The sequence below is a fragment of the Budorcas taxicolor genome, chromosome 10 (genome assembly GCF_023091745.1).
Source record: "Budorcas taxicolor isolate Tak-1 chromosome 10, Takin1.1, whole genome shotgun sequence".
Lineage (NCBI taxonomy): Eukaryota > Metazoa > Chordata > Mammalia > Artiodactyla > Bovidae > Budorcas > Budorcas taxicolor.
Genome location: NC_068919.1, coordinates 49,774,332 through 49,793,111, shown reverse-complemented (window position 1 = coordinate 49,793,111; position 18,780 = coordinate 49,774,332). Strand labels below are relative to the sequence as shown.

At 36.0% G+C, this 18,780-nt stretch overlaps 1 protein-coding gene across 1 annotated transcript in view; it reads left to right on the top strand.

Moving 5' to 3' along the window:
• MINDY2 (MINDY lysine 48 deubiquitinase 2) overlaps positions 1 to 18,780 on the top strand; it is a 72,559-nt gene that overhangs the window by 39,584 nt on the left and 14,195 nt on the right. Inside the window, exons 4-6 of the mRNA XM_052646946.1 lie at positions 101 to 259; positions 9,468 to 9,570; positions 15,814 to 15,956. Of these exons, the coding sequence (XP_052502906.1) occupies positions 101 to 259; positions 9,468 to 9,570; positions 15,814 to 15,956 (405 nt within the window). The remainder of the gene's footprint in view (positions 1 to 100; positions 260 to 9,467; positions 9,571 to 15,813; positions 15,957 to 18,780) is intronic.

The following is an 18,780-nucleotide window of genomic DNA, read 5'->3' as shown; positions in this document are numbered from 1 at the left end:
ATTGGATAAAGTGGAAAATTTGTAGTAAATGTGCCTGTATTTAAATATCTTTTTTTGTTGTTGTTTTTCTCATTTTTTCTCTTCCCCTTTCTATTTTCAGAATATGAGTGATGCTATGGCAGTATTGCACAAACTACAGACAGGCTTGGATGTAAATGTAAAATTCACTGGTGTTCGAGTGTTTGAATATACACCAGAATGCATAGTATTTGATCTTCTTGATATTCCTTTGTATCATGGATGGTTAGTGGACCCTCAGGTAAGTACAAAATCTTAAATTATATGAACACAAATATAGTAAAAATTTATTAATTTGGCAAAGGAATCTAGGTTTACATTTTCTGATATTTATATTTTTGTGCTTTTACATGGAATTAGCCACATTGTGAGGTTAAGAGCACAGTCCTCTAGACTGCTAAATCTGCTCAAGACTTCTGACTATAATTTCATGGAGTTAGAGGCCAACTACAGAGCTGAGTGCACATCCTCACCAACACCTGTTATTGTCTATGTTTTTGATTGTAGCCATCCTAGTAGGGGTAAAGTTGTAGCTCATTGTGCATTTCTCTAATCACTAATGTTGATTATCTTTCCATGTGCTTATTAGCCATTTGTATATCTTTAGAGAAATATCTGCAAATCTCTTGGCCATTTTTAATTGGGCTATTTGTCTTTTTGTTACTGGGTTTTAAGAGTTTTTTCTATATTTATAATATATAAAGTATATACTTTTAGTACTTACATTTAGGAGTTTGATACATTTTGAGTTGATTTGTGTATGTGGTTTGGGAAAGGAATCCAACGTTATTCTTTTGCATGTGGATATTCAGTTGTCTCAGTCTCATTTGTTGAAAAGATTATTCTTCCCCACAGTGAATTGTCTTGGCACTCAGAATGATCTTTGTGAAATAAACCCTCCCCTTTATCCCTGCACCCTACTCCTTTCATCAGAAGCCTCCACTGTAACTAGAATAAGATACAAAATCTTTTTTTTTTTTTCAAGTTTTATTAGAGTATAGTTGATTTACAGTCTTGTGTTAGTTTCAGGTTTACAGGGAAGTGTAGTCAGTTATATTGTATCTGCTCCTTGTTAGATTCTTTTCCCATATAGGCCATTATAGAGTACTGAGTAGAGTTCTTTATACTATACAGCAGGCCCTTATTACTAATTTATTTATATAAAGTAGTGTACATATGTCAGTCTCTCAGTCTCCCAATTTATCCCTCCTTCCCCTTCCAGCTCTGGTAATCATAAGTTTGTTTCCTACATCTGTGACTCTCTTTCTATTTTGTAAATAAGTCAATTTGCACCATTTTTTTTAGATTCCATGTATAGAATTGTATATGGCAATCTCTGGGTTCATCCATGTTGTGCAGATGGCATTATTTCATTTTTTATAATAAGATATAAAATCTTTATTAGAATTTTTATGATACACTGCATAATCTAAACTCTGCTTCATGTCCAACGTCACTTCTCATATAATTCTGTCACCTTTTTACTGCCCTCCAACACCACCAGCTGCCTTGCTATTTTTGAGATATACAGAGCTCATTTCTAGCTCAGGTTTTCGTACTAGCTGATTGCCCACTGTGGAACACTGTTTTCCTGCCCTAACACATTGTTCTCCCAGATCTTTCCATTTCTGGTCTCCTCATTATTCAGGTCTTAGATCAAATATCATCTTATTAGATAGGCTTCCCTTATTGAAATTAGTCACCTTCCTTTTCCCAAGTCATTATCTAGAATTGTTTATTTACTTGATTAACTGTCATCTCCCAGTAAAGTGTATGTTTTGTGAAGGCTAGGCTCTTATTGTTAAGAAGAGTGCCTGGCACATGGTAGATTCTCAGTAAATATTAACTGATGAAATGAACATTCATGTATGCATTACCTACAGAGACAGAGAGATCATATAGCAAAGATTTGGTAATGTTTCTTCATCCCTGTCCTTTGGTAAAAGTAACTGGTATTTCTGAGCAGTGAAAGGCTTGCAGTAGGCAGACATCTGTTTATTGATTTTGGCACTCTGACTCTTGAGAACATCACTGAAAAGTATAAACATGTCCAGCATCTGATTCCTCCAAGGTAAATCATGTTGTGTCCTGGCAAATGGCAATGCCAGGTAGCCTAGATTCTTGAGGAAAACGAACTTATGGCCTAAGGAACTTAATCAACTGGATTTAGATCATCCCTCTGACTGTATGTGTAGCTGCATATTGTCTGGCAAAGAGTTGAATTCATATGCTTAAAGAAAAGGATACTCTAATGTAGGATACAAATTGTTCATCAGATTTTTCTGGTCTGCACAGTGGTTTTCAAACTCTTGGGCCTGAGAGTTGTGCTTTTTATCTATTTTTACTTACTTGTTTCATGACTGAAGGACTCTAATGCTGAGAAAGAAAAAAGAACAAGGCAAAAGCTTAAAATCCATAGGCTTCTATGAAATATCTCTTCATACTGGCTGATTCTTTGTATTCTTTGAATATGTGTCCTGCAAATAATTATCTTGCCAATAAATGTGATTTTCTGGATGGTTCAGTTCAGGCATTCAGCCGTGTCTGACTCTTTGAGACCCCATGAATCGCAGCACACCAGGCTTCCCTGTCCATCACCAACTCCCAGAGTTCACTCAAACTCATGTCCATGGAGTCGGTGATGCCATCCAGCCATCTCATCCTCTGTCGTCCCCTTCTCCTCCTGCCTCTAATCCCTCCCAGCATCAGGGTCTTTTCCAATGAGTCAACTCTTCACATGAGGTGGCCAAAGTACTGGAGTTTCAGCTTTAGCATTAGGCCTTCCAGTGAACACCCAGGACTGATCTCCTTTAGGATGGACTGGTTGGACCTCCTGCAGTCCAAGAGACTCTCAAGAGTCTTCTCCAATACCACAGTTCAAAAGCATCAATTCTTCGGCACTCAGCTTTCTTCACAGTCCAACTCTCACATCCATACATGACCACAGGAAAAACAATAGCCTTGTCTAGATGGACCTTTGTTGGCAAAGTAATATCTCTGTTTTTTAATATGCTATCTAGGTTGGTCATAACTTTCCTTCCAAGGTGTAAGCGTCTTTTAATTTCATGGCTGCAGTCACCATCTGCAGTGATTTTGGATCCCCTCAAAATAAAGTCTTTCACTGTTTCCACTGTTTCCTCATCTATTTCTCATGGAGTGTTGGGACCAGATGCCATGATCTTCGTTTTCTGAATGTTGAGCTTTAAGCCAACTTTTTCACTCTACTATTTCACTTTCATCAGGAGGCTTTTTAGTTCCTCTTCACTTTGTGACATAAGGATGGTGTCATCTGCATATCTGAGGTTATTGATATTTCTCCTGGCAATCTTGATTCCAGCTTGTGTTTCCTCCAGCTCAGCGTTTCTCATGATGTACTCTGCATATAAGTTAAATAAGCAGGGTGACAATACACAGCCTTTATGAACTCCTTTTCCTATTTGGAACCAGTCTGTTGTTCCATGCAGTTTTAACTGTTGCTCCCTGACCTGCATATAGATTTCTCAAGAGGCAGGTCAGGTGGTCTGGTATTCCCATCTCTTTCAGAATTTTCCACAGTTTATTGTGATCCACACAGTCAAAGGCTTGGGCATAGTCAATAAACCAGAAATAGATGTTTTTCTGGAACTCTCTTGCTTTTTCGATGCTCCAGTGGATGTTGGCAATTTGATCTCTGGTTCCTCTGCCTTTTCTGAAACCAGCTTGAACATCTGGAAGTTCACGGTTCACGTATTGCTGAAGCCTGGCTTGGAGAATTTTGAGCATTCCTTTCCTAGCGTGTGAGATGAGTGCAATTGTGCGGTAGTTTGAACATTCTTTGGCATTGCCTTTCTTTGGGATTGGAGTGAAAACTGACCTTTTGCAGTCCTGTGGCCACTGCTGAGTTTTCCAAATTTGCTGGGATATTGAGTGCAGCACTTTCAGAGCATCATCTTTCAGGATTTGAAACAGCTCAACTGGAATTCCGTCACCTCCACTAGCTTTGTTCATAGTGATGCTTCGTAAGGCCCACTTCAGTGAGTGATCACACCATCATGATTATCTGGGTCGTGAAGCTCTTTTTTGTACAGTTCTTCTGTGTATTCTTGCCACCTATTCTTAATATCTTTTGCATCTGTTAGGTCCGTACCATTTCTGTCCTTTATTGTCCATCTTTGCATGAAATGTTCCCTTGGTATATTTAATTTTCTTGAAGAGATCTCTAGTCTTTCCCATTCTGTTGTTTTCCTCTATTTCTTTGCATTGATCGCTGAGGAAGGCTTTCTTACCTCTCCTTACTGTTCTTTGGAACTCTGCATTAAAATGGGAATATCTTTCCTTTTTGCTTCTCTTCTTTTCACAGTTATTTGAAAGGCCTCCTCAGACAGCCATTTTGCTTTTTTGCATTTCTTTTTCTTGGGGATGGTCTTGCTCCCTGTCTCCTGTACAATGTCATGAACCTCCGTCTATTGTTCATCAGGCACTCTATCAGATCTAGCCCCTTAAATCTATTTCTCACTTCTACTGTATAATCGTAAGGGATTGGATTTGATTTGAATGGTCTAGTGGTTTTCCCTACTTTCTTCAATTTTGGTATGAATTTGGCAATAAGGAGTTCATGATCTGAGCCACAGTCAGCTCCCGGTCTTGTTTTTGCTGACTGTATAGAGCTTCTCCATCTTTGGCTGCAAAGAATAAAATCAGTCTGATTTCGGTGTTGACCATCTGGTGATGTCCATGTGTAGAGTCTTCTCTTGTGTTGTTGGAAGAGGGTGTTTGCTATGACCAGTGTGTTCTCTTGACAAAACTCTGTTAGCCTTTGCCCTGCTTCATTTTGTACTCCAAGGCCAAATTTGCCTGTTACTCCAGGCATTTCTTCACTTCCTACTTTTGTATTCCAGTTCCTTATAATGAAAAGGACATCTTTTTTCGATGTTAGTTCTAAAAGGTCTTGTAGGTCTTCATAGAACTGTTCAACTTAAGCTTCTTCAGCATTATTGGTTGGGGCATAGGCTTGGATTACTGTGATATTGAATGGTTTGCCTTGGAAATGAACAGAGATGATTCTGTCATTTTTGAGATTGCATCCAGGTACTGCATTTTGGACTCTTGTTGACCATCATGGCTTCTCCATTTCTTTGAAGGGATTCCTGCCCACAGTAGTAGATATAATGGTCATCTGAGTTAAATTCACCCATTCCAGTTCATTTTAGTTGCTGATACCTAGAATGTCGTCATTTACTCTTGCCATCTCCTGTTTGACCACTTCCAATTTGCCTTGATTCATGGACCTAACATTCCAGGTTCCTATCCAATATTGCTCTGTACAGCTTCAGACCTTGCTTCTGTTATCAGTCACGTCCACAACTGGGTATTGTTTTTGCTTTGGCTCCATCCCTTCGTTCTCTCTGGAGTTATTTCTCCACTGATCTCCAGTAAGCATATTGGACACCTGCCGACCTGGGGAGTTCATCTTTCAGTGTCCTATCTTTTTACCCTTTCATACTTTTCATGGGGTTCTCAAGGCAAGAATACTGAAGTGGTTTGCCCTTCCCTTCTCCAGTGGATTGCATTCTGTCAGACCTCTCCACCATGACCCGGCTGTCTTGGGTGGCTCCACACAGCATGGCTTAGTTTCATTTAGACAGACTGTGGTCCATGTGATCAGATTGGCTAGTTTTCTGTGATTATGGTTTCAGTGTGTCTGCCCTCTAATGCCCTCTCACAACACCTACCCTCTTACTTGGGTTTCTCTTACCTTGGACGTGGGGTATCTCTTCATGGCTGCTCCAGCAAAGCGCAGCTGCTGCTCCTTACCTTGGACGAGGGGTATCTCCTCTCAGCTGCCGCCCCAACCTTGGGCGTGTGGTAGCTCATCTCGACCACCGCCCCTGACCTCGGGCATGGGGTAGCTCGTCTTGGCTGCTCCTGCGCCGTTTCAGCTTGGTGCTCTCGGTCGCTGCCCCAGGTGGACACTAATTCAGCCACTGAGAAGGTATTTCTACATTATTGGTCATTAATTCTTGAAGTGCAACTTTGGAAGCCAGATGATAGTGAAAATCATACATTCAGTGTACTGAAAGAAGACAAATGCTAGCCTATTTCCTGTTCCCAGAAAAATTATCTCTCAACAATGGAGAGAAATAAAATCATTTGTAAGATTGGCTTCATCTTTTTAAAAAAATATTTATTTATTTATTTGTCTGTGCCAAGTCTTAGATGTGGGATCTTTAGTTGGAGCATCAGTTCAGTTCAGTCGCTCAGTCATGTCTGACTCTTTGCGACCCCATAAATTGCAGCACACCAGGCCTCCCTGTCCATCACCAACTCCCGGAGTTCACTCAGACTCACGTCCATCAAGTCAGTGATGCCATACAGCCATCTCATCCTCTGTCGTCCCCTTCTCCTCCTGCCCCCAATCTCTCCCAACATCAGAGTCTTTTCCAATGAGTCAACTCTTCTCATGAGGTGGCCAAAGTACTGGAGTTTCAGCTTTAGCATCATTCCTTCCAAAGAAATCCCGAGGCTGATCTCCTTTAGAATGAACTGGTTGGATCTCCTTGCAGTCCAAGGGACTCTCAAGAGTCTTCTCCAACACCACACTTCAAAAGCATCAATTCTTTGGCGCTCAGCTTTCTTCACAGTCCAGCTCTCATCCATACACGACTACTGGAAAAACCATGGCCTTGACTAGACGGACCTTTGTTGGCAAAGTAATGTCTCTGCTTTTGAATATGCTATCTAGGTTGGTCATAACTTTTCTTCTAAGGAGTAAGCGTCTTTTAATTTCATGGCTGCAGTCACCATCTGCAGTGATTTTGGAGCCCCCCAAAATAAAGTCTGACACTGTTTCCGCTGTTTCCCCATCTATTTCCCATGAAGTGATGGGACCAGATGCCATGATCTTCGTTTTCTGAATGTTGAGCTTTAAGCCAACTTTTTCACTCTCCTCTTTCACTTTCATCAACTTGACCTAATGCTGTTATAAAGCCAAGTTTCAACAAATTTGTAAGGATTTAAAATAAACGAAGTGTAAAATAGTCTCTGACCACAATGTAATTAATCTAGAAATCAGTAGAGAAAATCAGTAGAGACTGTTTGAGTCAAACACTCATAATGAAACAAAGTGTGTTTTAAACTACACAGCAGCTAAATCTTTATCAAAATTTGTGAGATTTAGCTAAAAGTTTTTAAAGCCCTAATAGTCATATGTTAAGGAATACTAAAAGACTGAAAATTAATGAGCTATTTATCTATCCTAAGAGCAAAAGTATTAAAATAGAAAATAAATATATAATAAAGAAGACCAGCAAAGCTATAACTCTTCAAAACACGCTTGAAGAAACCCTTCAAAAAATGGATACCCAAATGACCTGTGAACATATGAACTAGTCATCAGAGAAATGCAAATTAAAATCAAAATACACACTTCAGAATGGCTAACGTTTAGAAGTCTGAGAATACTAATGTTGGAGAAGATATGCAATATAGAGAATTTTCATACCATGCTAATGATAACATAAACTGACTACCTCCTTTGGAAAGCAGTTGAGAGTTATCTAGTAAAGTTGAAGATAAGACTCAGGAATTTGACAAGGCAAATTTGCTAGAGAAAATCTAGATTTTTGAAACAGGATAAATGTACAAAGAATGTTCATAGCAGTGTTGTTTGTCATCACCCCAAACTGAAAGCAACTTGAATATTCATCAAAAGATGAATGAATAACTGTTATATTCATACTATGGAATGCTATAGTACAATGAAAACAAAGAACAGCTTCTTATCACTACATACACTTACTTAGTATATTATGTATTTGCTAATATATTTATTCACTGCTTAGTCTTCAGTTTCTCTAATAGCACCTGGTACATAGTAGTACATAAAAGACATCCAAATGAGTTAATTGATAAAATACTAATTAATGTAGAGATTCTGCCTATGAAAAGTTGAAATCTTTGTATTGTCCATCACTAGTCTATAGACATACAACTGATTTTTATATATTGATCATGTATTATTCTAGGTGTGTTTATGTGGATTTCTTAGGATTGAAAATTCAGTACTTTGGAAAGACTTAATGAAGTTGAACACTAAAGATAGTTGTTGTAATCAGTAAAGATGTTCCAAAAAATAATGAAAATCCAAAGAGATTATACCCTCAAACTGCTTCTTAAGGCCCTAAGTTTTCATTTTAAATAAATTAAAACTGGAAGGCATATTCTTGTGTTGTTTACATAGAATCATAGCCAAAAGATCCACTTTCAAAGAAACAGCCTTATTTTGGCTCTGCGTCAGAAGGTTGACAAGTGAATACAGTTGTGTTTTAAGTTAACATTGAAATGTTGAAGATATGTATATAACATTTTCCACAGTTCTCTGCTTTAACTTATTCAATTAACTTATCTTCAGCCAACCATTAGTACACTTGCATGATTAAGAGGCTTTTACCACCCTTAAATTTTGCAGAAATAGAGGAAATAAATTATAGCCTAAAGAAGTTGTTCTCAAACTTTGCTATACAGCAGTGGAATGAAAACTTAGATACCTGAGAAACGACTTGAGTCTCAAAATCTTTTAACTTTTTAAAACACTCTCTGTTTAAAAACTACTGTTCTTACTGTTACTTGTGCAAATCTGTCGGTTCTTGTGGTATTCAAGAAGATCATTTGGATATGGAAAGAAAATATTGCCCCTCTTATTTTTTACTTCATTATATAAATTTATGTTAATATATTAATTAAGTACATGTAAATAACTTACAAATATATTTTAGGAATGGGAGTAAAATCAAAGTAAGTTGTTTAGACAGCAGAAATCTGTTTTTCTTCAATAGTCAAAGCAAAGTATAATGGAAGGAGAGTAGAGATGCCCAATTTTATTGTCCTATACTTTAAAACTTTGAATTTATTTTTCTGCCTTACCTCCACAGACAAAATAAGAATCATGAGGCAAATATTTTCCCTTAAGAATATATATTAACTTTCCTTTAAGGAAGTAACATTAGTTATGTTTACTTATATCTCCAGTATACTTTGCTAGGGAACTAAGTAATAAAATGGGAAAACCTTATTAACCCATAAATTACCATCTTTTAGATTTGCCTTGCTTTAAATACAAAACATTTGTTTTTTCAATTAAAAGAAATGTGATTTTCTTAATTTTCTTCCTGAAATAGGTTACTTTTTAAATTTTTATCACTTAAATACATCTTTACAATCTTTAGAAATAAAGTTGTATATAATAATTCCATTTTATAAAGCTAAGCAGTATTTTTCATACTATGCTATAGTGAGCTATAAACAAATTTGAAAACTGTTGGGTGTTGGTTTTAGTGATTAATTTTTTTCATCAGTAATAATTTTAAATTTAGTATTGTATTAGAATAAAAGCCTCAAGAGTGATGTGTTTTTTTATAACTGTTTTTATAATAACTTTATGATGATTAGTGAGACAGTCGTTTGTTTTCTAGATTGATGACATTGTAAAAGCTGTTGGTAACTGCAGCTACAACCAGCTAGTGGAGAAGATCATCTCTTGTAAGCAGTCAGAAAATAGTGAGCTGGTTAGTGAAGGTGGGTGAGTGCTGCTAATACCTGACTTATTCTTGCAGACTAACTTGTCTTATAATTTAATATCTTTTAAATGTCTTAAATACAACTTCTAAAAATAAAAGTGATGCTACCTGTGGGAATTAAAAGAAGTAATTATTTTTTAAAAAGAAGTAATTATTCATAAAGGTGCCAGTGAAAGGTTTTTCCTAGAACGCCTTTTACTTGCCTTGTAAAATCAGGTCTGGATTCTAATAAAAGTCTTTGGAATCACTTGCTATCTTTGATATGGCCAATTACCAGGGGTTACTGATAATTGCTCTTTTAAAAAAGGGTTATTATTTGGGAGTACTGAAGGAACTTTATAATTCATCTTGAACACTTCAGTTGACTGAGTGAGATGTGTGTTATGGTACTCATGTTCATTTTAGTAGAGCTCTGCCTTACATTTCAGTACAGTATAGTATGTTAAAGTTCTGTTCTGGATCAGAGTACACTCTTGATCATCAGTTTTCCTAATTCTTAACTAAAAGTAAGTATTGCTAAATTCATCAATATAGAAATGGTTTCTTTTTTCTTTTTTTAAAACTGTGTTCCCGTCAGTGAAGGGAAGAGCAGATTTGAAACCAAAATGCTGTCAGGAACCATAGTATTTGGTATAATTTCCCTAACACCCACTTCACTTTTTCATAAATATACACAAATACTAAGTCTCCTATTCTCCTCGGGTTGAAGGATTAACAGAAGAAAGACAAATAGTGAAAAGGAGGTGATAAGCTTCATCTTTCTGTCTCAGACACAGTTCTTTCACATGAAGTATAATAAAAATCTATTATAATCACTACATGTTAAAAAATTAAAGCCAAGTGACTACAGGAGTTAAGAACATATGAAAGATGATATGTAAGTGAATCTCAAACTATATTGGTTAATAAGAACCCCAACTAATTACTGCTCAATTATCTAGACATAAATATTCAGGGATATTGATGATTGATTTGTGTGACACCTCTTTCACTACAACCTAAGGCAGCAAAGTTTAAATTTTAGGAGAGGGAGGAGCAAGAAAAGTTGTCACAAAAAATGTCTTCCCTTAGTTAACAAAATTCCACTCACTAGAACATTCTATTCTTTATCCATGCTCTGTAAATATTTCTTAGAAAGCAGGCTACAAAGAAATTACTTCTCTGTGGATTCCTACTTTCTCAGTAACTTGCAGTATGTTATTCAATAATAATTGAGAGAACAATTGGATCTAGAAAGTGTTAACAGATAAAATGATAGCCAATAAGTGATATTTGGATGAATATATTTATGAGGTAAGAAACTATAGGAAACACTATTAACAGCATTTTCACCAAGTGAGGCTGCATTGTAACATGGGTAGCACTTATTACACTTGCAGAATGAACAACAACTGAAAGTCCCTTCATCACTAAAGTGGTTTTACAACTATTTAATATTATTATTTCTCTAGCATTGATTTCTGGGATATTGAAAAAGGTAGCTAATTTGTATAATATTGATAACTTGAGAAGAACATCTTGGTAAAAACAAGAAGGAATCTTCCTCTTTAGCGGTACAGAATTTCCAGTTAATATATATCAAGCTGATTAATTCCTTGATATGTAAATTTTATAATGGTGAAATTGTGCTTATCAGATTTCCATTTCAAAGAAAAATTATATATGGAATTCAGTACAATTAAAGAGCTCAACTAGTTTTTTGTTTATAAGAGATTACAAATATGTAGTCTGATTGAAATAAGTATTCAATCCCAGTGGATGCATGTATAAAGGCACTATGACATCAGTAATGAAATGAAAGACCATGATGGACCTTTTTACTTATATAATGTAGCAATTAGCTTTTTTCCATTTTCTTCACCATATTTTCTTGGGTATGTTATTCAGCTGAAGAAGTCTGCTTTCTTTTTCTATTTAGCCTTACAACTGTAACTTTCCTTCTGAATCATAAAATATCCCAAAATGTTTTATTATTTCTAATCCTGTATTAAAAATTATTGAACTTTGGCCTTAGATGGTAACTGCTTATTTTTTTTTTTAATTCAAAAGTTTCATTTCCATTAGGTGCAGAATACAAGAAATACTTTTACTATCATTCTTTTTTGATGAAAAAGAAATATTATTTAGCTATTGGTCAAATAGAATTAGACATTCTTTCAACTTCTTTCAGAAAATATTTGTTTTCTTTTGATGGCAGTATCTCGTAAGTAAAAGTACAGAACTTTTCGTGTACATAGACTATTTATTATTTGCTGCCTCTTTTGGATGTTAATATTTTTTCGATTCAAGTTATAATGATGGGTTGTAGCATGGCAGCAAAAATCAGCAAGGAAAAAAATAGCTCAGTACTAGCTGCCAGACTCCACAAAGCTTGTCATTAATTCCAGGTGCTCTCTCAGGAATAATTTCTTTAACAACTGTCTCTAGATTTAAAAAAAAAAAAGCTTAAGGAAATTTTTCCAGCATATTCACTTATTCAAGTACCTACTGAGCCTTTATTATGTGCCATAAACACTGAAGGTTATAGTTTGAGTTCATATTATTTTTTATTAAATAATATTGATTTCCTTTTGTTTTTCTTTCTCTTTCATTTTGAAAAAACTCCAACCCATAAAGTTGGAATAGCACAATGAATATGTGCGTATGTACATACATATATATGTTTCATCTAAATTCACAAATTACTAATGTATTCAAGTTATACTTTCTTTCTGTATTCACACACACATTTTTTTCCTGATTTTAAATCATGTAATAATTAATTGCAAATATTATAACACTATCCATTAACTCCCCAGTATTTGTCTTCTAAGAACAAAGAATATTCCCCTGTAATCACAATACAATTATCTCAGGAAATTTAGCATTGATACACTACCAGTATCTAACATACTATTTATATTCAAAATTCCCCAGTTATCCCAATAATGCCCCTTATAACTTTTTAAGATTTTTCAATATAGGCTTCAATCAGATATCATTTAATTATCATACCAACTTAGTCTCCTGTAATTTAGAACAGATCTCTATTTTTCTTTTTGGTCTTTTGTGGTATTTACTTTTCTTTATAATCCAGCCTAATTGTTTTATAAAATAGTCCTCAAGTTTGATTCATTTGATTGTTTCCTCCTAAGTAGACTTGTGTTAAATATCTTCAGTGGGGTTACTACATAGGTGGCATTGTGTCTTTCCTAGTGCATCAAATCGAGTGGCACATCATGTCTGACTGTCCTGTTGTTGGTGATGTTCAAATTCAATTAAGGTGATATTTACCAGATATTTTTATTGGAAAGATGTCCTTTGCCATTTGTAATTAATAAATAATCACTGAGATTATGCTTTGAAACTCCATAATTTGTTTAGCTATGAAAAGTTAAAACTAGATTAAGCTTTTGAATATGTCACTGTTTATAAATTGGTAGAAGAATTAGGAAACATCTATCTAAGTCTAAGTTAGGCTATGCTCTGTGGTTCAGGGAGAAATAAAGTTCAGTTTACATTTATAATGCAATAAATTTGCATTTATAATGCAGTAAATTTTTTAACTTAATACCAGTAAGTTCCAGTCTTCACTTTGCCATAACTAGTTTTATGTCCTTAAGCAAATCGCTTCTTCTCATGAATCCATGTCCTGATCGCCAGAAACAAATGAATAGCTGAGAAAGACTTTTCTAGGGTTAAATTTTGGAATTTCATATATGAAAGTAATGTTGTGCTATAGCTCCACTGAATTTTTGTATCTTTTTGAAACGGTTTTATAGAGAGGACGTTGTGTGAGTGTGGTATGAAAGGGACATTTAGAAACATCTTTCTGAAAGCAGTGTTTAATTACATGGATATTCTAACAGCAGTGGTACTTTTCAGAGATATAATACTTACATTTTAAATGTTAGATAATAGTAAGTGCTTTAGTGTATAACTAATACGTTTCACTCAGTAACTTAGTACTTAGCAAAGTAATGATAATAATTAAGGGGAATCTTATTTCTAAATGTATAAAACCCAAGAAGTTGCAGATGTGCTATAAGTTTCCTTTGGCTGTGACTTTCTGTATAACTTTTTGCACTTCCCCTCCTGCCTTACCAATTCCTTGGAATAGCGTGGTATGTTGATAACTTTTTACAACCAGTTTGTAGTTGGAAGTGCTATGGCTTGATGCTGAAAGTGAGGGATGGGCCCTGTCAACTATAAATTGACACTTGCCTGTCAACTACAAATTGGCACTTACTGAGAGCATTTGCCAGCAAGTGAAGAACAACAACAAGGGCATTTGCCATCTGTCTGTGCTGCTCCCTGAAGGGAATTCAGTATGGAGAGTGAGGCAGTCTGTGCTCCAGGGAAACTGGTGTAACAGGTCTTTAGATAGTGAGATATTTTCAGGAATGATTTCATGATCCCAATCTTTGCATCTCCTCATATCTAGAAAAGCACTAAATCCCTTCATGGTGACATCAGCTCCTTGTGACTATCAGAAAACCTTTTGTAAAATGAGTGCTTGATTGCATTGAACTCCCCCTTCACCAAAATCTTATATTATTACCTTCCTCCACTCGCTCTTTGGACCAGTCGCTCAGAGCTATCTGAGGTGCTGTCTCTTGGGCTGCAGTCCTCATTTTGCCCCAAATAAAACTTTAACTCACAATTCTAAAAAGTAATTAAAAGTAAGGGATGATAAAGGAGTGGAATAAACCTATATTATACAGCTGCCTCTGGCCCTACCAAGTTTCTACCAACTTTTTTTTCAATTTTTTGTTGAGGTGTCAGTTTCTTAACACAGATTCATGTTTACTCCCTATATCTGCACTTCCCTGCTCACTTATAAAACTTTTTAGAGCATTCTCCTACCCTCCATTCCTTTTAAAGAAAGGGAGCAAAGGAGAAAGGAAGAGAAAGAAGGAAAGAGAGAAATACAGGCTTTTAAAATATTTATACAATTGACTTTCATTATTACTGAAAGTTATGTCCCGTAAAGTTGCTGTGAACACTGAATTAGCCAATACCAAACCACTACTCTCAAGGGAAACAGAAGATTAGGTAGCTATGAGCTTCTGGTCACATTTTCATCAGCTTGGCAAGAGATAACCTTGTTTTTTGTGTGTGCTTCTGTTTAGAGACACCTCTGTTGACTCATAAACATTAAACTCATAGCCAACAGCCCCGTAACTCATGCCTGACCGAAGCTGTAAAAAATATGTATTGTCTTTATAAGGCACATCACAACCTTTGTGTGCTTAGGAATACTAACTTCAACATTATACTTAGGAACCATTTTACACATTAAAAATCACCCCAAAAAGCACAAAAATTTCACAAAATGTGAAAAGTGTGGCATTAAGTAGAACATGAAAATGACACTTCTTTACAGTATGAGAGCTGAAACAAGAAGCTTAATGTTGCTTATTTTGTCTTCAGTGGGGAATGTGCATACTGGGTAACTCAGTTTTTTTTGCTATTTTGTACATACTTAGTAATGCAATAAGTATTTATTTTTGGAGTTATAAATTTTAGATAGGCAAATTTGCAGATATGAACCCATGTGAATAATGAGGATCAACTGTACATACATATCTTTTAAATTAAACCCCAGAAAGCTTCTTTGGATTTCATTATGTTTGAAAAGAAAAGAGATGATTTCTATTTCTGATCTTAATATATCTATATAATGAGTGGCATATGTTGAAGAACAGGATAAAAATGTCATCGGTTACCCCACTGTTTTCTGTTAGGTTTTATGCCTACTTTTAGTTTTAAGGCAAGAATTGAACAGTTTGTGAATTGAAAATTATCTGAGATCTTTGTCAAAATCTTAAGCAACTCAGTTTCTCGAAGCTGCTTTTAATTTCTAAACACCTATCCTTTGGGGAAGTGGTTGTTAACATACAACTTTTGCTCCTACCCACGTTTTAAATTGCTAACCCTTGCCTTCTCATTTGTTATATTGGGTTTTAGTTTTATTGTGTCTCTTTCTTTTATTGAAATTCTTTGCAAAAGTAGGTGTGGTATAAGTAAATGCATTTATTGATAAAAAGAATTTCAGATAATTATTTCTTTAGCCTGGAAATGTCAGATACATCTTCCATAGCAGAATAAGACAGAAGAATCTCCAGTTTGGCACCATCATGTTATAATAGAAAAGTCTTATTTTGATTGGCCTTTCTTCCTACTTGGAACACAGTGTAAATAGAAAAACTTTTAAATTTTGAAATTATTCTTCCATTTAATATTATGCATTGGTTCCTAGGCTTTGTAGCTGAGCAGTTTCTAAATAACACAGCCACTCAACTGACATACCATGGATTATGTGAACTAACTTCAACGGTTCAGGAAGGAGAACTTTGTGTATTCTTTCGGAATAATCATTTTAGCACCATGACCAAATACAAGGTATGATACAGAAATAGCTATTGTTATTCTGAACTAAAGGAGCTTGATTTAGAGGTGTCTTATGATCTGCTTCAAAAAAAAATTTAGCATAATATTCTTTAACCATCAAATTACAAGGTAATTATTAATTCTGTAGAATGGAAATCAGTTTTTTTGTATTTATGTAGGTCTCAATTCCCTTTGCACAGATTATTGCATTAAAACGTATTTATTTTCTTTCTAAGGAGAAAGAAGTTAAACCCTAGAGATAGAACTAGGATGACTGCTGATGATGGATGTTTACATTTGAGATCTAAAGGACTTCAGAGGAAAGAATCAAGATCTGTTTGCATGATAGTGTTTTCTATTATTATAGTTATCAGTGTGCCTTTAAATTCTTTTTATTGTGCCATTTATGGCTTTGCCAAAAAAATCTTACTGATTCATCCCTCTTGTTATCTCTTCAGCCGTTCCATTTTTAGAGCTGCCACCTAATTCAGGAGTTTATCAACTTATCTTTAGACTTCTGTGGCAGAATACTGCTCTGATCATGTCAATAATATAGCAAAAATGTTCAGTAGAACGTAGTTCCTAGAGGATAAAAATGCAAGATATTTTCTACTCTCCCCTTGTGCCAACACTTTGCTTCAGCCATAATGGTCTGTCTACTCATTAATAACCCTTCATCCCCATATATAGTTTATGTTTTCCCATTTATGCACCTTTATTGCCATTTCTTACTCATTAATCCCTTTGTTTACATTCTCACCCCCCCTTTTCTTTAGAAGATTTATTGACTTTTTTAAGATTCAATACTTTATTTATTTATATTTTAGCTGTCCTGAGTCTTTGTTGCTGCACATGGGCCTTCTTTAGTTACGGCGAGCAGGGGCTACTCTCTGGTTGTCATGCTCAGCCTTCTCATCGCAGTGCCTTCTCTTGTTGCTGAGCACAGGCTCCAGAGCGCCATCTCAGTAGTTGTGGTGCATGGGCTTAAGTTGCTCCGCAGCATGTAGGATCTTCCCGAACCACGGGTCAAATCCATGACCCTGCATTTACAGGTTGATTCTTTACAACTGAACCACCAAGGAAGCCCCCATTCTCACCCGTTTTTGCCTATCCAGTTTTCACCTATTGTTTAAGGAGCATTTCAAATACTAACTCTTCAGTAAGCTACTTCTTTTCTCCTTAAACCAGTGGTTCTCAACCCAGATTGTATACTAGAACTGCCTAGCATACAGTTTTAAGGGAGCTCTTAAAAAAATCCCAATGCCCAGATCCCACCATGATCTCAATTAAATCAGAATCTGTAGAGGTGGGACTTGCTGCTGCTGCAGCTGCTGCTGCTAAGTTGCTTCAGTCATGTCCGACTCTGTGCGACCCCATAGACGGTTGAATATTTTAAAAAACACTTGCCAGGTGATTTTTTTTAAGTTTTAAAAATTTATTTTTGTCTTCATTGCTGCCCATGGGCTTTCTTTAGTTATAGTGAGTGGTGGCTACTCTTCCTTGTGGTCATGGGCTTCTCACTGCAGTGGTTTCTCTTGTTGCAGACCATAGGCTCTAGGTCCTCAGGCTTCAGTAGTTGTGGTGCATGGGCTCAGTAGTTGTGGCATGCAGCCTCAGTAGTTGAGGTGTGCAGGCTTATTGAAGTCAAGAATCTGACTTCATGTTTCCTTCAACACATTAATCAGTGAACTGTAAAAAGCAGTATAAAATAATGATTTGTTTTCTTATGTAGGAATACTCTATAGTCCTAGCTTTCCTACTCTGCTGTTTGTTATAGCAAGGGTTTATTTGTATTATTGCCATATTTAAGCTAGATATGTGATAGGTATGGACCCAGATTTATCCGTATTCCTCAGAAATCTAAGGCCAAAGAACTACAAAATCAGAATTATTCCTACATAATAAATACTGCTAGGTCGTCTTGCTTTATTTTACCTTATCTCCTCAAGTCCACATTTTGTTCATTCATTTAATCAAATATCTATTGGGCATGATTATGACTGAGTGCTCAACTAAGTACCAGGACTGTAGCCTGAGCAAGGCAGCTCCTGATTTGGCAAGGGAAACACGTTAAATAATTGCACAAGTAGTTATCATTTATTCTGAGATTTACTCTGTAAAGGCTACATACAACATGCTGTGAGTACTTTTATTAGACTTATAACCTATTTGAGAGTGTCAGGAAAAAAGGGGGGTTGCAGTTAACTAAGCAGATGGAACATGTGTGCAATGCCCTGAGGAGGGAAATAACCTAGCTTTGTAAGGAGTTCAAAGAAGGCCTATGTGACTAAAGCATAGAAAATAGGAGGCATGATGTAATAAGGCTCAAGAAATAGATACCAGATCTTATTGAGTTCTCAGTTAAAAGGAAAAATAGGGAATTCCCTGGTGGTCCAGTGGTTGGGACTTGGCACTTTCCCTGCCAGGGCCTGGGTTCAATACCTGGTTGGGGAACTGAGATCCTATAAGCCACAGTTCAGTTCAGTTGCTCAGTCGTGTCTGACTCTTTGCTGACGTCATGGACTGTAGCTCACCCGGCTTCCCTGTCCATGACCAACTCCCAGAGCTTGCTCAAACTCATGTTCATCAAGTCGATGATGCCATCCAAAAAAAAAAAGAGAAATAGACCTTGGTCTCCTAATGGCCTAATGATTCTTTTTGTTCTTTCTCTCTCTCTCTTTTTTCCTTTTGCTTATTAGCAGGGGTGAGATAGTTCAGTTAAGAAAACAAGATCTCTGACTATCTTTGGTGATTGTTTTACAACTTTCCAAAATTGAACTTTAGATGTTACCTTTTTTTTTTTTTAATCAAGGCCATACCCCTGACCTGTAAGTCC